The 19,741-nt window shown below is 43.6% G+C and overlaps 1 protein-coding gene across 1 annotated transcript in view; it reads right to left on the bottom strand.

Moving 5' to 3' along the window:
* NBAS (NBAS subunit of NRZ tethering complex) overlaps positions 1-19,741 on the bottom strand; it is a 616,392-nt gene that overhangs the window by 13,043 nt on the left and 583,608 nt on the right. Inside the window, exon 51 of the mRNA XM_066597064.1 lies at positions 16,478-16,606. Within this exon, the coding sequence (XP_066453161.1) occupies positions 16,478-16,606 (129 nt within the window). The remainder of the gene's footprint in view (positions 1-16,477; positions 16,607-19,741) is intronic.

The raw sequence follows: 19,741 nt of genomic DNA, 5'->3' as shown, positions 1-19,741 counted from the left end.
GCTGCAGAGGTCCTGGGGAAGAAGGGGGTGGACTTTCCGGTTAGGCACCACAGTCGGGCCCCCTGAGTTTAAGTGTATTGAAAAAGAAAGAAAAACAAACTTTCGCTTCCTCAGCCACGGCAGTGGGCACCGTTCTGTCCGGGCCCCCACTTATTTCCAGGTTGTGCAGCCACATAATGAGCACACATGATCGCTGCAGCCAATCCCTAGGCTCAGTGATGTCCTCATCAATGGCATGTGCATCAACCTAGAAGTCAGTGGGGTGCCCAAACCGAAAGGCGGTGAGTGCAGCAGCAAGGAAAGCAACAAAGAGGAGTATACTCTGTTTATTTTACTGTATAAATGGCCATAAGGAGCATTATTACTGTCTGAGGGCATCAGGGGAAGTATTACTGACTAGAGGCAAAAAGGGCCATAATTATCGAATGGGGCAAAGGGGGGGTAATATTGCTGAGTGGGGACAAAAGGATTTATTATTATTTCTGAGTGGCGAGCATAAAGAACGCATTATTACTAAGTGGGTGCACTTTTACTTTGTGAAAAATTGTGAAATTGTGTAGAAGTGTCTAAAAGGTAGAGAAGGTGCTAGAAAAGTGAGTAACCATAAATGTCTGTGTGATAAATTGTGATCAAAGAGACAAGCTGTGACAGGAAAGCCGTTATGGTAGTCTGGGCCACATGGAAAAGTAAAAGGGAAAGTAAACGACTGGTACATGTTTATGCACAAAGGAACGGAAGGTGTGTGCCCATTTAGACTTTGGCTATGGAACCCAGCCTTTTCTAGTTACATATTTCAGAAGTTGTTCTGGAGGCATGGAGGCATATCCTCTGTACACAAGGGACCTCAGTACTCTGTTGTCAATCCTTGCCCCTGCACAGGAATATGTTTGAATACCTTATTTTCATATTAAAATATATATATATATATATATATACTTGTATAGAGCAAAAAAGTGATGTGAACATCATCGCTCCACCTTGCTCTATCACATCTATCTCCATTTTAATTTCTATTAATTTCATGTCTTCCTATCTAATAACTAATATTGATCCATTTCTCTGTCTCATTTATAGATTTCTCATCTCACTTATATCTCTTTTCAGTAAATCATTTAAATGGAATCTCCGGGCTACAACATGCTGTCCAAATCGCAGGCATCATATTATAGAGCAGGAGCTGCTGGGCAGATTGATATATAGTTTTATGTGGAAAGATACAATATAACTTGTATTATATTCATGTATATCTCTGCACATCCTAAGCTGAACAGTCCGATGGGCGGAGCCATCAGTGGCTGACAGCCTTCTCTGTATGTACAGTTATTCACAGATAGCTGTCAACCACTGATAGCTCCGCCCATTGGACTGTTCAGCTTAGGATGTTCAGAGATTTACATGAATAAAATACAAGTTATACTGAATCCCCATAAAACGATATATCAATCTATTCGGCTCGTCCTGCTCTATAATACGATGCCTGCGGTATAGACCGTGTGTTCTAGCTGGCAGATCCCCTTTAATCAGTTAATCTAGGACTATGTCCTATTAGTAATGCCAAACACTGCTAAAATTGCTGCCGAATTATCTTGTACGTATGATGGCTGTCTGACCCCTGGCATCGAACGCCGCACGTAGATCACTTTTATGGTCTAACAATACATAGTTGATTACAACATTACCTTTGGATTGTAATATGTACATCACGCTTGCCAAAATGCAATTTCATTTTCGAGGACAATAAATAGGGTCATCACATTAAGACGGCGGCACATTGCCACTGCCATCATGACACCTTCACTTCAATGCAATTTAAATATTAGGTCAATCAAGACTCTGAAAGTAAGTAGGAAGTTCAGCTTCTCCGTGCGCATATTAGCATTAATCAGAATCGTAGATGTTTATTAAGGAACATTGTGATATCTGCAGCAACACAGACATTATGATGTTCTGTAGACGGTCATGATTACAAATTACGTACCGCTTGGCGGACAGAGTTCTGGAAACAGACTATACATTAATGGGGTTGTCCTTGTCATTTTCCGCAATGCTAGCAAATATGGTATGATAAAAAAGTTGCAATATTCACCCATATTTTCCTATATGCATGTATCGGACTTTGGATCTTTTTGTGGTTTTGCATCTGTTTTTTTGCCCTGCTGAATTCAGTATCTGAGATTGTGCCGTTGGCATCCTATCTGCTTTCTATGCAATATTCACCCATATGAGCCGCTGTCGGCCCAGTTCTGTTACTTATTCTCATACTCCCGGCTTTGCTTACATGACTGCAGTGTTGACATGCCCTATACAGACGTCAATCACTGGTGGAGAACAGCACAAGACTGCCGAGGCCAGTGATTGGCTTCAGCAGGTACCTGTGTATACAGGTACGTCAATGCTGTGGTGTTGTAGACAAAACTGAATTGGGGTGGGGGACCATAGTGGCAGGGCTGGATCGGCAGGTGATTGATTGGGTGAGTACAGCAGCCTTTTTTGTAATTCACATTTGCTACCTTAAGGCCAAGTCCACATGGGGGCCGATTTTTGCAGCAAAAATGTCCATTGCGAGCATTTCACTGCAGATCAGCAGCGGAAAGCCTGCCTCAAGACCTGCACTATTTGGTTTTATCACGTATTCCTGTGTGAAATTGAGAAGAAATGAATTCCATAGCAGCGATACAATTGACAGGGGGTTCTTTACTGTAAGAGAAGTGAGACTGTGGAACTCTCTGCCTGGGACCAGCGGGTTTGTAGTTTTGGGTCTTACAGTCAGGTACGAACTATCAAACGTTGATCCAGGGATTATTCTGATTGCCATTAGGGAGTCGGGAAGGAATTTTCCCCCAAATGGGCTAATTGGCTTCTGCCTCTTGGGGTTTCTGTCTTCCTCTGAATCAACTAGATGGACATTGTCTTCATTAGGCTTAACATACTATGTGCAAAATTGAATTCTGCACCGCATATCAATTTCCAGACAGGTTTTGTGCGGACTTTCTAAGCAACTTGTAGACAAGATCTTAAAAATCTCATCCACTTTGCTGCTATTGTAAATGCTACAGAATTTCCGTGTTGAGGGTCCGTACCGAAATTCCGCAGCAAATCCGCCCCCTTACGAAAAAAATGTAACTCAGACAATGCTGTTTTTAGTCTGACCTCGCCCTCACATGCTCCTGCGCGGCTCCACAAGTAGAGATGTAGCAAAATGTAACCCAACGCTGATAAGATCATTTGTTGCAGCAAGTTAACAGAACAAAAGCGATTGAGAATAAAATCCCCGTGCCGCAGTTTATTTAACGCGTTGGGTCCAGGTAAACTTTGCTCCATCTGCAGGAAGGTATTATAGTTCAGATGCGTGCATAGGACAATACTGCGGCTCCGTTCAATACGGAGTGGTACAGTGCTGTAATACCGCGGTAATCTTATGCTAACGAGGTTTTCACACTTCTGCGCATATATATACATAAGGGAGTATGCACTCCATGTGACACCATGTGGAAAAAGATCGTGCTACGCTCCATCAGGTGCCATATGGGCGCCCATTCCCCCAAAGAGAAGTCAAAGACTGAAAAATTGTATCTGTGCACACTGAACTATTTTTTTTCCTAAACTGACGCAAAGTAGATGGTTTTGAAGTAGGAAATACACCGAAACTCATCTAGTTCTCGAATAGAGCACCATAGGGAACTGGTACAGTGCTCCTATGGTACACCATATGAAAGTGATATGGACATACTCATTCAGTATCTGTATGAAACACCATATGCAACTAATAAGGATGTGCAACTCATATGGCACGCAACGATACATCAGCTGTACACTACGGTACAACTAATTCATACAGCACACCTACTGTAGACTATGTGGAACTCATACAGCACCCCAACTATTCACAACATGGAATTCATACAGCACACTAACTGTACACCATGTACACAAGGTGCCCAGCCTGTACGTCACGTGGAACTCATACATAAGGTGCCACGACTGTACGTCACGTGGCACTCATACATACTGCATGCTGACTGTAAACCACGTGGAACACATACATAAGGTGCCACGACTGTACGTCACGTGGAACTCATACATACCGTTCCCCGACTGCATTTCACATGGAACACATAAATATGGCGCTCCGACTGTATCCCATGTGGAACTCATATATAGGGCACCCAGAAACTATTCCATATGAAACTCATATATACAGCATCCTGACTGTACACTACCTGGAATTCATAGGCACACTTACTGTGCACTATGCAGAACTCAGATGACACCACAACTGTACACTAAGTGGAACTCCTACAAAGGGTACCCTGACTGTATGCCACGTGAAACTCAAACATACAGCACACAGACTGTACACTACCTTGACCTCATATGGCACCCTGACTATACAGTATGTGGAACTCATGGGCACCCGACGGCATACTATACGAAATTCATATGGCACCCAACTCTATACCCCGTGGAACTCATACATACAGCCCCTCAACTGTACACTAGCTAGAACCTATACAATACCCCTAATGTACACTACTTGGAATTCATACGGCACCTCTACTATACACTATATACCTCTGCGATACACTGTATAGAACTTATAAAACACCTCAACTGTAGACTAAGTAGAACTCATACAAAGGGTACCCAGACTGTACGCCATGTGGACCTCATAATACAGCACCTATACTGTACACTATGTGGAACTCATGCAACACCTATACAGTACACTATATAGAACTCATACTGAACTGTACACTTTATAAAACTCATACAGCACCTATACTGTACACTAGGTGGAACTCATATAATACTTCTACTATACACTGTATAGAACTTATAAAACACCCCAAGTGTACACTAAGTAGAACTCATACAAAGGGTACCCTGACTGTACGTCATGTGGACCTCATACATACGGCACCTATACAGTACACTATATAGAACTCATACAATACTGAACTGTACACTTTATAAAACTCATACAGCACCTATACTATACACTAGGTGGAACTCATATAATACTTCTATTGTACACTGTATAGAACTTATAAAACACCCCAAGTGAACACTAAGTGGAACCCATACAAAGGTTACCCTGACTGTATGCCATGTCGACCTCATACATACAGCACCTCTACTGTACACTATGTGGAACTCATACAGCACCTATACAGTACATTACATAGAACTCATACAATACCGAACTGTATACCACATGGAAACCAACTCAACTCAGAGTACCTGTACAGAACCCATACTGAAACATACAGTCAATAATATGGTACCCTACAGAGCTTCATTAGCGCAGTGTATGTACCCATACAAAGTGGCGATTGGCACAGCGTTTTCATACGGTCATGCCCACGAGGCCTTATATGTTGTCCTCTTCTAAGTGTTTGAGAACGAAGCAGACAACACAGAGTAACAGAAAGTAAGAGGCCCTGCTCCATACAGATAGCGGGAAAACCCTATATTCCACAGAATATGTACTTAGGTCTGCACTAAATGCAGAATTCTCTCATGACTGCACATTTTGCGATAACGATTTAATAATAACAGCCAGAAATATAAAGTCCATGCCAATTCCTTAAATCTGTAGCAGTCCGTATAATTACTGTATTTGGTTTTACGCTATAAGCTAATGATGTGGCCTCGGCAGTTATCACCCCGCCGCAGACGCAGGGGCCTGATGTTCATTCTTCTTTGACTAGTTCCGATTTGTGCTAAATAGCTCTACAGTCAGAGGGAAAATATCTCCAGCAATTGGGAGAAAACAAAGGAGGTTGTGAGCCGACGGGCGAGCGTGCCAGCCTATTCACATGAAAAGCGCCGTACATTAATATCCGAGCGCGCCTCCAAAACCATTTCTGCTGGAATGAAAGAGGAGGCACAATCCTCGGGATCAGCAATTCCACGCCGTCCTTTTTAACTATAAACATCCATAAAAGTGTCGGCGGCCCCTAACAAATGGCTAAATAATACATGGTATCAGCAAGCAGCACGCCATTCTACACACAGCGACGGCGTGAGCCGCGCTAGCACCGTGTCACTGAATCAATAGTCTATGATTTCCTCTGCCTGCTGCTATTTGCTTTCTTTCTACTTAATAGGAACAGAAACCGACCCTTTCTGCTGCGCTGCGGAGCACACACGCCGCACGCCTCCCTCATCCCAGAAATAAGGGGATTCAGCTAAGACGTAGGAAGCCCCCCGCACTCTGCATCTTGGAAGCGGGTCAAATGATTATTTATGGCTGTCAGCAGATAAGGCAGTCAATAATAGATCACCCAAATAAATGACTGCGGAAATACACCTGCATCTCTGTATAAGACTAAGATAAATGGGAGGGGGGGGGAGGGGTGTCATCCTTTTGGGGGTAGTTTACCTGAATCCTGTAATAGCTGCTGCAGAAATTAGCTTTATAACAGGCACAGGGTTGTACAACACTGAAGCAGGAAATGACATGTATGCAGGGGTGTTGTGGGAATGCTTTTGGGACCAGTGCAGAAGTTATTGTGCAGGGAGGGGGAGGAGGTGAGCTGTGACCATCACCTATTGTGAATGATGGATCCTCTTGTTATCTATACAGTATGTAGGTGTTCCCTTTAGTTGTAATCCTGCCTGTGAGGATTATGAGATGACTGCTGACCAATGTACAGAGGACAAACCAAACAAACTAGGTCTATAAAGCAGGAGTGCCAGTCTATTGTGTGAGATCAATGGCCAGAGTAAAAATTTGAATGCAGCTTCTTCTGTATAAGTGACCGGATGGGGGCTCTATTACTTTGGGGCAGAGAGGGTTCTGTACAATATTGTGTGGACATAGAGGAGGCACTATTACTGTGTGGGGGTATAGGGAGGGCTCTATAACTTTGTGAGGGCACAGAGCTGTAATACTTAGGGAATAGAGAAGGAACTCTGTTACTTTGCTGGGGCATGGAGGGGGATCTAATACTTTGTTGAGGCAAACAGGGAGTCTATTGCTTTGTGGGGGCATGGAGGGGGCACTATTACTTATCCAATGTATGAAGTGGGCATTACTACCATGTGAGAGGACACAATGGGGAATTACAACTGTACTCAAACACAAAGGAGGGAATCATTACTGTGGTGCACAGAAAACAGGCGACAAAGCAAGGCAACATTCTATCTGGAAGAATATGGAACCTCTAATGGAAAGTGATAGTGTTATGGGATGTTTGGTAACTGTGCCGAAAGGTGGAAGGCGGCTTCATCACTAAACATAATTTCAGAATCTGCGGAGGGAAAACCACCTGTCTACATGGAGCGTATGTGCGACCCCCCCAAGGTGATGTGTTTTGTGCTATAACTGTCAGGTCCAGCGACTCTGGGGGTCTCCGTGCCCGCACTACCAGTCCTATTACCCGGGCTGCGGGGGTGCAGCGCAGAGGAGCCCTGGTCTTGCTAACGTCCCCTAGCCGCTGTGATCCGGTACGCCGGCTACGAGCGCGCCTAATTAGCCAGATTGCTGGGGATGCGGCGGGTTACTGCCCCGCGCCGCATCCCCATTGCCCTGATACCCGGGCGTGTTCCTTCTGTCGCTGCCTGTCTTTAGCAGGCGTTGGGGGCTGATTTGGTCCTGCTGCTGTCAGGCTCCCCACCCCAATCAGCTGCTGGGGTGGGAGTTCTGACAGCATTTAAACTGCTCAGTTTCCCCAGACCTTGCCAGTGTATGTTTGGTCGCCAGCTACACCCGCGTTACCTGTATTTGACTCCATATTTTGACTCGCTTGCTTCGGACCTGACTTTGCCTTCGCCTGACCCTTTGTACCTCGTTCTCTCCTGTTGCCGACCTGGAATCCCTGACCTGCCTTTGTGTTTGTGTGTTACCTGTATTGTCTGACACCTGCCCCTCTTCCAAGGAAGAGTAGAGTGGGATGTTGTGCAGCAAAACTTTTTGAGTTTCTGTGCATATATTATATATATGCGTTTCTCTCTCTGTGGGCAATGTATGGAAGACATTATGGCAACTTATTCTGAAAAGTCCTCTGAAAGTGGGAGTACACTTTAAAGAGGTTGTTTAGGTCTGAGCTAAGGATAGGTCATCGATAGTTGCTTGGCACGGATACACAGCTTGGGAACACCAGCAGGGAACTGTCATCAAGCTCACTGTCAGTGTGTACAGTACTGGAAGCAGACAGCTCCATACACATTGTAGTGGCCTGAGTTGGTAATGCAGGCACAGTTCTCATTGAATTCAAAGGGAACAGTGCTGGACTACTGCAAAGTGTACAAAGCTTTCAGCTTGTGCTTCTGTACACACTGCCAGCAGGTCAGTTAGCAGTTGATTGCTGTAGGTCCCGAGTGGCAGACCCCACTAGTCAGGTCATCTGTAGTTTAGAACTGAACCACCCCTTTAATTGGGCTGTCTGGGCATTTACTATTAATGACCTATCCTTAGAATGGGTCATCGATAATTAATTGTCAGGAGTTTGCCACTCGGAATCCTTGCCAGTCAGCGGATCTACTGGCTCGCTGTCAATGGTGAGTCAGAAGCCATCATTGGAGTTAGAGTCAGAAGTGTAATAGAACAGCTTTAGATCCCACTAAAATCAATGGGAGTGATGCCCTCAATTACACTTCGGGCTCTGACCCCATTGCAAAGCTGGAAATGTATTGAAAGACATCACTTCCATTGATTTGAATGAGAGCAAAGCCTTTCCTTTACACATCTGGCTCCGCTGCACTGACAGAAAGCTGAAGCATCGGCTGAACAGTGGGGATCCCCAGTGGCGGACCCCGGCCGATAAACTATTGATGACCTATCTTCAGTATAGGTCATCACTAGTAAATACCTAGAATATCCCTTTAATACAGGTGTAGCAAAGTTTACCCAATTCTGATCGCTTGCTGCAACAACTTATCTTAACACAAGCAAAGCCATTGAAAAGCTATTAAAAGGGCAAGAAAAAGTTCTCTGCTGCAGTCTATTTAATGTGGTGTCAAGTTAACATTTGCTACATCTGTACCCAAACCCTACAGTTTGTAACTAGCTCCCTCCAGTGGAGAGATCTATGCGGGGGATTTTGGATCTCTGATCTGACCTTTATAAAAGGTGCATTAATAAATCATTAAAAATGTAATTTTTGGTACTAATTAAGAAAAAATACACCTGCAATAAAATGAAAATATATATATTTTGAACTGACACACTCAGCTCTACTACATTCTCCAGGTGTCGACAAAACTGCTTCTTTAGGACTTGAAAATTAAAAAACAAGCAGAGCGAGTGTGCGGTGTCTTGGCAGCAGAATACAAAAGGGGGCAGAGTAGGGCAGATGATAAAAGCTGAGCCTTGTCCTCCACGGCCAAGAACTCTATATTTCCCATCATCTTCGGCGTACAGCGAACATGATTCCTAAACGCAGGATAAATGAGTGGGGGCCGGAGACGCAGCCGCCCGCTGTAGATCAGCACAATAACTGCTGCTGGATTCATGGCACCGGCTGCCGAGCCTTCCACATGACAGACAACAAGCAACACTGCAAGGACGGACACACAGGCATTTTTACGGAATGGGTGTTACATATTTGCATGCACAAGTGTGTTTCTTTCTGTACTCTCTGCACGCAAATTGTGAGCATTTGCGTGTACAAAAAAAAAAACACGCAACGATGCTCCCACCCATTGAAATGGCCAATTAGTGTAAAGCCGGGCACACGTGGCTGTATGCAGAATCTGCTTGTGGAGGCCCGCACTGGATTCCAGCTGTCGTGACCCTGCGTCCTTATTATAAGGACTTTGCAAATATGCGATATGGACGCGATTTTCTCGTGGTGATAACGCGCTTGCCTGTGTGAAACTAGCCTAAATAACCAGACACTTTTTGGTTTTATGGCCTTTTTTTTTTTTTTTTACTGGCCTGTCAAAATTATTTTTGCTGCCAAAGGGAGGCTGCAGCGTCATCGCCTGTTCGCCTGGCATCAGCGCCCCTAAGCGCCAGGATGTCAAGAATTCAGGAACGTAACGCTGCAGCCTTCCATTGGCTTTAGCGGTCATGTGATTTCCTGTGACGACATCTCTCACAACAATCATCGGGGCGGCAGTGGGCTGCAGCGCTGGATCTCCGTGGCCTCGCAGGGGTAGGTATACTTCAGTGTATTGCTTTATTGCAGGCGGTTCTATTGAACCGGGGGTTGTCAAGATATCCGGACAACCGCTTTAATGAATCCATGGGAGTTGCAAATTCCGTAGAAAAGATCCATCTTGAATCTCACTGTGATTTTGGTGCATTACACATAAAACTTTGGCCAAATCTGTGTGTGTAATATGCTGATGTTGTGTATTTTGCTGCAGATTCAGTGTGTAATTTCACCTATCCCACAGAAAGAGGTGAAATCTGCAGCATAAATGGAGATTTAGGCTCGGGCTTAGAGATGAGCGAGCATACTCGCTAAGGGCAATTACTCGATCGAGCATTGCCCTTAGTGAGTACCTGCCCGCTCGGAAGAAAAGATTTGGCTGCCCAGCGGCGGGTGGGGAGCGGCGGGGGAGAGCAGGGGGGAATGGAGGGGAGATCTCTCTCTCCCTCTCTCCCCCCCCCCACTCACCACCGCAACTCACCTGTCACCCGCGTTGGCAGCTGAACATTTTTTTCCAAGCGGGCAGGTACTCGCTAAGGACAATGCTCGCTCGAGCAATTGTCCTTAGCAAGTATGCTCGCTCATCTCTACCTGGGCTACAAGCCAGCTTTGGCCGCACTCTCATCCTGGTCAAAAGGGAATGTGATATTGTTGCGACTCCCAACCGTAACCCAACAGTGGCCAACAATCCAAACTGGTGGGACTTCTTGTGACTATTGGGTCGTCGCAACTTGCAAGTCCCAATATGACCACTTTCACGTATGTGATGCCTGTAAGATGACACAGTGTCAAGGCCAAAGTCGTTGTGTAGCCCTAGCCGAAATAAGCAGTTTCCGCACAATTTTCTATGCAGTGCAAGGTTGAGTTTTGGTAAAATCTCATCCATTGTGCCGTGCTCGAATACTCTAAGTACATACTGCACCTCCATATGGCAATTCATCCCATGTTCCATTGGTGCAATCACACCGAGAACAATTGCTCCTTACACAGATTCCCTGTGTATTATGGTGCCATATGGTGCAACACAAAGCAACACATGGAGTGCCTATAAGAGCCGTAGCATGCAACCATTGGGAATGAGACTCCAGGTGCTGTTTGCAGCTTTTGCCATGAGTATGAGCGTTAAACAGTGGGGGCTGTTTGATTCCTCCTCCCCACCATAACCTCCCTGCTTATCTAGTCTCCATAATGTGGGTATATGCTCTTTATATCCATTAGTAAGCAGCTGAACAGCAGGACTCTAAATTTTAACTGTCACCAGACTGGAGGTAAGACACCTCCCGCAGATCCGTAATTACAAGCAGAAAATCCCAGGAACACAGACCCCCGGAGACATCCTATAAACCAGGAGATGATTTAAAAGCCTGACTTTGTGATTAGTAGGACACTGCAGCTCTCCTATTCTCTGAAGACCAGCCACTCTGTGCAGGGAATTAGTGGCTCATTAGTGATTATAGGCTTGATCACATACATGCACTGAAAATATAACCCTTCCTTCTAGATATCCCATAAATTCAAGAACATTTCCTGCAAAAACTGGAGACATATTGTTTCCTATGTATTCGGCATATTTCTTTGCATTCACTATTTGGTGACCACTACCAAGCAGATTTATTGCCGGAGTCGTAAGACATATGAATGCAGAAGTTCACAAAAATGGTGCAAAATTGCTCCACATTTATGAAAATGGTGCATGCAGCATGATAAATTGATGGATATGTTAGATACTTTATCTTACATAACTGCATCAAACGATGGCGCCCATCTTTGTTAAATTTGGAGTGTATTAGGACTCCCTTTTACTAAACACTTAAAAGGGTTTCCTAAAGACTTCAAAATAAAAAAAAATGAAGGTCTTAAAATGGTGTAACAAAGAAAAAAATGACTACTCACTAACTCCAGTGACACCCCGCCCAGTGCTGGAGCCCTGACGCCCACTGTGCCATGCATTTTGCATGAAGCACTCAGCCAATCATAGGCTTTTAAGCAGCCATAGAAGAATCAATGCTGAAGACTGTGATTGGCTGAGAGGTCACGTGCACAAAGAATGGCACATGAACATGTGCTGGCTCTCCAGGTTTCAAGTGGCAGGCACCAGGGAGCCTCTGAAGTTGTTCCTATATTTTACCTTTTTATTGGTAAATTCCTTTAGAAACACATAAAAAGTTTCTAAAACACACAATCAACGGGATGAGTAAAATGTACTTGATTTTTTTTTGCTATAATTGCCTTAGTAAAAGTCCCCATATACATTAGTAATTAGTCATCTGAATCCGCCGATAACCGTGGAGCTGTATATGGGGACTATAGAACTTTTGCCGAACATTTCCAGTTGTGTGCCCAAAATGCCATGATGAGTGAGGAACCTTCTTCCACCTGCTTTGGCGGTGTCAGGCGGTCAAGTTTGAATTCCATTGAATCCAAAGTTTTGCCTCTCATCTCCGGACTCTGGAGTATGTGCTTGTAGGTACTCATTTTGGTTGGCACGTTGGGTTCCCGAGCTTAGTGACTTATGCTCCCCCATAATAAATGGGTGTTTCAAAACAAATTTTCCTAAGTATGGGATCGGTGGCCCCGGGCCTCCCCGCCTTCCATGGGTCAACCCCATTCTATGTCGTATGAAGACCTATCCTTGTATGATGCTGATATGGTAACAGTGCTGGCCTCTTATCTCGGCCACGTTACATATGTTTAAGTGACAGCTAGCCAGTGGGGTGAATATGTACATGGGACGCATCTACTCTGGTGGTATTTTTACTATTGGTTTATAGTAGGGACGATGTTTGTGGTGTTAATTTTTTCCCTTTTTTTATAGTGAATGGGCCACTATTAACCAATTTCTAATCCAGTCTATGGCTATGGTTAGGTCCTAGACTCTCGACTTTTACACTCCATGCTTTTGACATATGTTATTGCCTTTCCCAGCACACTTTTTGTTTTTGATCTACAATGTTCTTTGCTTTTTATGCCACTTTTGTTAAGTTTCACATTTCTTCAGCAAGTGCTGTGTTACACTTTAATAAAGTTTTATAGTGAATTAAAATGAAAAAAGAAAAAAAACTTTTCCCCAACATGTAATGTTGGGGGAAAGAAGATGACATTAAATTTCATCACCAAATCCATTGGTTTCCTGGGAGATAAGCCACCGTCAGAACTGTTTAGCTGCGGCTTACCTATCTAAATACATAAATGCTCGCTCGAGCTGAAAGTTCATGTGTATGGTAGAGCCAGGTAAAAAGGCTATTGGACGAATGTTCATTTGTCGAACAGTTGTTGAGGACCATCGGCTAGAGAGGCAGGAAATAGGTAAGCATGCTAGAGCACCTCGTTCTACTGTCACTGCCCCCCACTGGTCTGTAGAAACGCTGGTTTCTTCAGTGGAGATAGTGTAACCACTTTCTCCACCGAAAGTCGCGTAAGAAATACGCAGCTACATTAAAATCATTGGGTTCTATTCACTGAGTAATACATGCGAATGAACTCTTAGGCTAACTCGCGGAGTGTCTCCCATTATTTTCAATGGGAGACCTCACATCGCATGCCTTTTGCACATGGTGTGATGCTGCACCCCGCTCCAATGGGCGGTGCGATGCGAGAGCTCACACAGGAAAGAACATGCCGTGATTTGATTCCCGAATTGCGCTGCCATACGGGAAAAACATTGCTCATGTGTATGACCCCATTCAAAAGAATGGGGTTCATATTTGTGCGAGATTTGTACGTTTCGCACGGTTTTTTCTCACCTGTGTGAAGCCGGCCTTAGTAGGATAGTGTATGTCACAAAGATGTATAACTGCTCATCTCCTTCCTTCTTACAAAAAACACCCCTTGAATGTGACTAAAAAAACTATTTTTTGCACTTTAAACAGAAAACCATCATAATCGTGCTAGGGGGTTATAAGAATTTTCGTGTAGAGGCTTAGCATTCTCTATCGGAGCTCAGGAGGAAATCTTCACTTGACACACAAACAATACGGTCTCCGGTTAGAGAATATTGCGTGCTGATTGCAAAGAGGCAAATATAAGTCTGAAAGCCTGAGAATGCAGGTGCCATCAATCACGGCGCAAATGTCTTATGAATGCATATAATTATTACTGTAAATAAAAGCTAATGAGTCAGTGACGGCGCCTACGTAACATCAGGATATTCAAAGGAACCTAAAGTGAGGGCCATGAAACCTGAGATTGTCGGCTCACTATATCTTTCTCAAGAACAGCGAGCTACCTATACGGGGTATGTGGGATTTGCTGTCAGGGAAAGGACCCCATTCACATGAAATCATCAGCGAATCCCATTGAAATCAGTAAGTTTGAATGAGTTTTATTTTATACGCATGACTAACTTAAAGAGATTTGAGCTATTCAATACCTGCAATACCAACCCAGGCCACTACAAAGTGTACGGAGCTGTGTGCTGGACAAACCCTTTAAGGCGAATACCTAACAAGTTAACGAGTTCATTGCTTCTTAAAAAGGTTTGGCTTTGGGATTGGCTTCTAAAACCCTGTGATTTTTGTTGGCCTTACCAAAGCACACTTTTGTAGTAACACCCTGCTCTACAAGACAGATCGGGGACCAAGTAAGGGACCCCTCTCTGTGATATCCATATGCCTTAATCGCGCATTTTGGAGAAGTTGTCTAAGTAAGGCCGCCCCTTTAAAGAGGACGTCTGACCCCTGCTGATACCTCCGGTTTAGTAAATACTTGCATTCCCCATGAAATAACTATTGAGGTCTGTCATTAGCAGCAGCAGACTGTGATGTCCGGTCCACAGGCTGACTGTAGTCTGTAAACACAATGTCAGTAGGGAGCTAGGAGCTGCGGCGCGGCTCCTGGAAAGGATGTACATTTATAGAGAGCACCAACTTCGAAAAAAATAACTTGGACAACCCCTTGAAGCGTTTTACGCTATGGGGCGTACACCTGTGTCCTATGTGCATGGAGTTCATACAATGCTGGCGTGGAAGCTGAGTGCAAGTCCGCTTAAGCAGCCAAAAAAAAATTAAGTTTTTATTTTTGTAAAAAAGATTATTGAAAGTTTACCCTCCTTCCATTATTTAAAAAAAAAATCTAAACTAAACATATTTGGTATTATATCGTGGCCGTAAAGGTCCGACCTATCAGAATAATGCATTATTTATCCTGCACCATCTGAACAAAACAACAAAATCCCCAAATTGCTCTTTTTTTTAGCTTGCCGATTTTTCTCTCCCTCACCATCTGCCAAGAGTCTTGAGGCCCCCCCTACACATTAAATGGTAAACCCATCTTGAAAAAAAACGGTAGCTTTGGACAGCAGAAACCTAAGGTCTGGCCACTGTCCCTGAGGATATCATCCACACCTCTGCTGCAGTCATCATTCTGATAACCTGACTAGTTTATAAAGATGTTACATGTGGAGACCTGGAGAAGAAGATTCATAAGCTGCCAAATCCTATAGTACACCTACACCATCATACAGGAAATTCATTACATCACGATCAAGTGGTTGTATATAAGTTTATAGAATATCTATCTCATATCTACATCACCCCCAGTGGTTGTACGTCAGTATATAGATTATCTATCTCATATCTTTCTATTTATTTCATATCTACATCACCCCCAGTGGTTGTATGTCAGTATATAGATTATCTATCTCATCGCTCTCCACCCGTCTGCGTCTCTCTCTATTCATCGCGAATCTATCTGATATCTCGTCTCTCCCTATCCCATCTCGTCTCTCTATCCCATCTCGTCTCTCTATCCCATCTCGTCTCTCTATCCCATCTCGTCTCTCTATCCCATCTCGTCTCTCTATCCCATCTCGTCTCTCTATCCCATCTCGTCTCTCTCTATCCCATCTCGTCTCTCTCTCTCCCATCTCGTCTCTCTCTCTATCCCATCTCGTCTCTCTCTCTATCCCATCTCGTCTCTCTCTATCCCATCTCGTCTCTCTCTATCCCATCTCGTCTCTCCCTATCCCATCTCGTCTCTCTCTATCCCATCTCGTCTCTCTCTCTATCCCATCTCGTCTCTCTCTCTATCCCATCTCGTCTCTCTCTATCCCATCTCGTCTCTCTCTCTATCCCATCTCGTCTCTCTCTATCCCATCTCGTATCTCTCTATCCCATCTCGTCTCTGTCAATCTATCTCATATCTCTCAATCTATCTCATATCTCTCTATCCACCTCATATATCTATGTTTCTCATATCTGCTCTCCCCCACGCTCTTCTTGTAGAACTCACAGTCCAGACATTATGATTATGCACCTAGCTTGCTGTTGATCAGTCACTCTACTCTCTATACCAGTCTAAGCTGCAGTACTGATAGAGTCCCGCTGGTCGCCCCTCCACATTGCATTAGGACGTGTTCGGTGCTCAGCATCTCATACCTTAGTAACCGCAGTTAAGAGCTCCAGCGCCTTTGATTGCAGATTAGAATCGCTGCTCTCAATAAACAACTTCAGTGATGTCAGCAGCATGTCGTGCTGTAACAGCGGCGAGCAGATAGCATCTATACACTGCAAAAGAGAGAGTGACAGTGTGCATTATGTACCGGCCTCACTTCATACTGGCTACATTGGTGCTTCCATTATTTGATCTTATTTCAAAGGGGAAAAAAGGAAACTTGCATCAATACTTAGAACAAAAGGAGATCAAACAATGAGGTTAAATGAGAGGTGCACTTCTAACGAGGGCAGTACTGGCTGGTGACACACAGGGCATATAGGCAGCAGTATAACATAATATGATACACTGTATGCAATATGTAACATACCATGTAAACAATACACACATGCCTTCTGGTAATAGACCTCTATGTAATTGGTATCTACATGGGTAATTTCTTGTGGAAGGATTAGGACTTCATACAATTAGCCAGATTGTCAGTAGATGTTCTACAGTAGATATGCTGAACCACAGGTTACCATCGGTCGCTGAATAAAGCTTAGAGGGTTTCATTTGGAGAAGACCCAAGGGCAGATTTACAATTGAAAGTTCAGTAGCTTTCTGGCGCATATTGTGCTAGAGAACTGACTTACATGGTTTGCACCAGACTTATGCGCTTTTAGACATGTTTTCTGACTCGTTTGACAACAGGGTGTTCTTTTGTGAAAAGGGGTTTGGCCTAGATGCACCATTGTGCAAGAAAAATGGCACCTAAATTTTGCAACTAATTGGCGGTATAAAATTAGATTACTTCACAGATTAGCTCCAGAACAGCTCTCTACCATAAGTTGTAACCATATGCACAGTACAAGGAAGGGAGTGCCCGCTCCAGTTTTGGGTAAAGTTGAAAAACCTTCCAGCATTCAAAAAAAAAATGTATACACATGCCCATAGAGAACTATGGTCTCTATCTTGGGTATAAACACTGCAAAATAGAACATGTGGGTTTTTTTAGCGCTCGCGTATTGCGCAATTCCGACATGCTAAATGTGATCAGAACTGCGTAAGCTAATGTAATTTACCGCATGTCACACGGGTGTACAGAGCCCACGTAATATGCGGTAAACACGTGCTCATGTAAGCCGGCCGTAACGTGTAGTTTATGCACCAGACTTGCTGTGTTGTTTTGTTTTTTTTTCACGCACGTCATACCTGTAAGTGAAAAAGTAAAGGTTCGAATGGCCCATTGTAAATCAATGGAGTTTAAGCACTACAGATTACGAGTGTAATACCCAACCAAAATACGCTTATGTGTGCCATAATACTGTATTTTGTGCCTTCTCAAAACATATTAAAGCATAAAACTTTAATAAGTTTGGTCCTTTTATGCTCTTAAGAATTGACAGGTCTTTCTTTGAGTGTTTTAAGGCTTTGAAGAGTCTGTTAGACAACTATTCTCTTACAACTCAGTAGGTAGTGGTAGCAAGTTGTGTGTCTGGGATGTGGAGTCTACTAGGATGTGATTTAGTTTAAATTGGCTACCTATGCGGATGACCAATACAATATTGATTGAGCAACACTGTGGTGCTGGGAAGGTCTACATATTGGATGACCAAGAAAGTGTTAGAGTAGTCATACACATTAGATGGAAATCAGCCCAAACTACCTATCATCTAATCATCCACCAATGGCAGATGTCAAAGAGATGAGAATCATGCAGCTGGATCTTAACTGTTTTTTTCTTGCGAGATAAGCCATTGCCAGAAGTTTCAAGCAGCGGGATTATCTTCTCTGTATATGCAGAACTCATGCAAACTCAGTTTATAATGAAAGCCATCATTCTCTAATAAATGTATGTTTTCAAAAGAACCCAAACTGGAAAATCATGGACCCCGCTGTCTCTAAAAATAAGGTTTCTTTCTGTGCAGTCTAGACTAGAGAACCTCTACAGAGGCGTTTTAAAACAGGTAACACATCCACCAGCTCCACAACCTATCCATGCTGTAAAATATTTCCCAAAAATGCTTCATACATTTCAATTTGCTTTCTTTTGGATACACCTATTCTATACTGTCACGTAGTCTCATTACTGGTAGTGTCGAATGAAAATTCCTTAAAACTGCTTGTCTGCCTTGGGCAAAACTATTTTTACAGGAAGGTCCTCAAAATATGATTATAAAAGGTCCCACTGCTACACTGTGCAGCAGAAGCGCATGATACTGCAGGCTTAGTTCCATTAAAGGCAATGGACACCTATGAGGTGCAAATTTTTTCTACTTAAATGCATATATTTAGGGCCGACAGTCATTTTTGCAATAGGGTTTCATTCAAATCTTTGCACAGTTTGTCTTCTGTAGCTTCTACGTATCACTGTATATAGAAACTGCAGTATGAGTCTCAATAGAGATCTGTTTGTGAGCTTGGACTGATGGTTTGGTTTCCCTCTGCTCTCTCCTCTTCTGCACATTCGCATCCACTAATTTATTCATAACGTAGCTGATAAAGTGCCGAAGAGAAGCGATGAGAGCTGAAAATTAAGGAACCTCTAACACAGAATAAGTTTCCCAACAGTTGTCCCAATAATTATCACTACTGTGCTTACATAGGTGCAATAATCGCTCATTAAGGCTGCCTGTCCACGGCCGCAACGGAATGATTTTCCGCTGCGGGGAAGCACTAAAAGTCAATGTGATGAGCCTATCTTAATGATAGGTTCATCGCGGAGAATCACTGCGATTTGTAGACGCGAGCAGAGAATCGCTATGGATTTCCCGCTCGTGTTCATCGGGCTGCGCTTTTCATAGTTATCCTATGGAAAGCATTTTAAGCGCGATCTGCGTGCCATTTATCGCCGTCGATCACGCTATGAACTATCGCCCGTGGGCAGCCAGCCTTAATAAAGATGGAGCTTGCCAGAAAACTCTTCCATCCAATCGCCTCTACTCAGAGTAAACCAACACTCGTTCTTAGATGAATAACTGCCTGTTCACATGGGTTAATTACCGTTTGGTTTGTATGCATACATAAAATGAATGATAACTGAATTATCATTCATCGTTCAATCGTTGGCATACTTATGATTATCGTTCAGCTTTACATGATCCAACGATTACCCGAACAATAATTGTTCTGAGTAAAACGTCCCTTAGCTGTCAGCCCGGCCTCACTGACTGATCTCCTGCTACGACTTGGAACAGTGATATGTAGAAGTTGCAGAAGACAAATTGTAAAAAGGTTTTTAATCAAACTCGATTACTAAAATGATT

The sequence above is a fragment of the Eleutherodactylus coqui genome, chromosome 1 (genome assembly GCF_035609145.1).
Source record: "Eleutherodactylus coqui strain aEleCoq1 chromosome 1, aEleCoq1.hap1, whole genome shotgun sequence".
NCBI classification, from domain to species: domain Eukaryota; kingdom Metazoa; phylum Chordata; class Amphibia; order Anura; family Eleutherodactylidae; genus Eleutherodactylus; species Eleutherodactylus coqui.
This window is presented reverse-complemented; position numbering and strand designations above follow the sequence as displayed.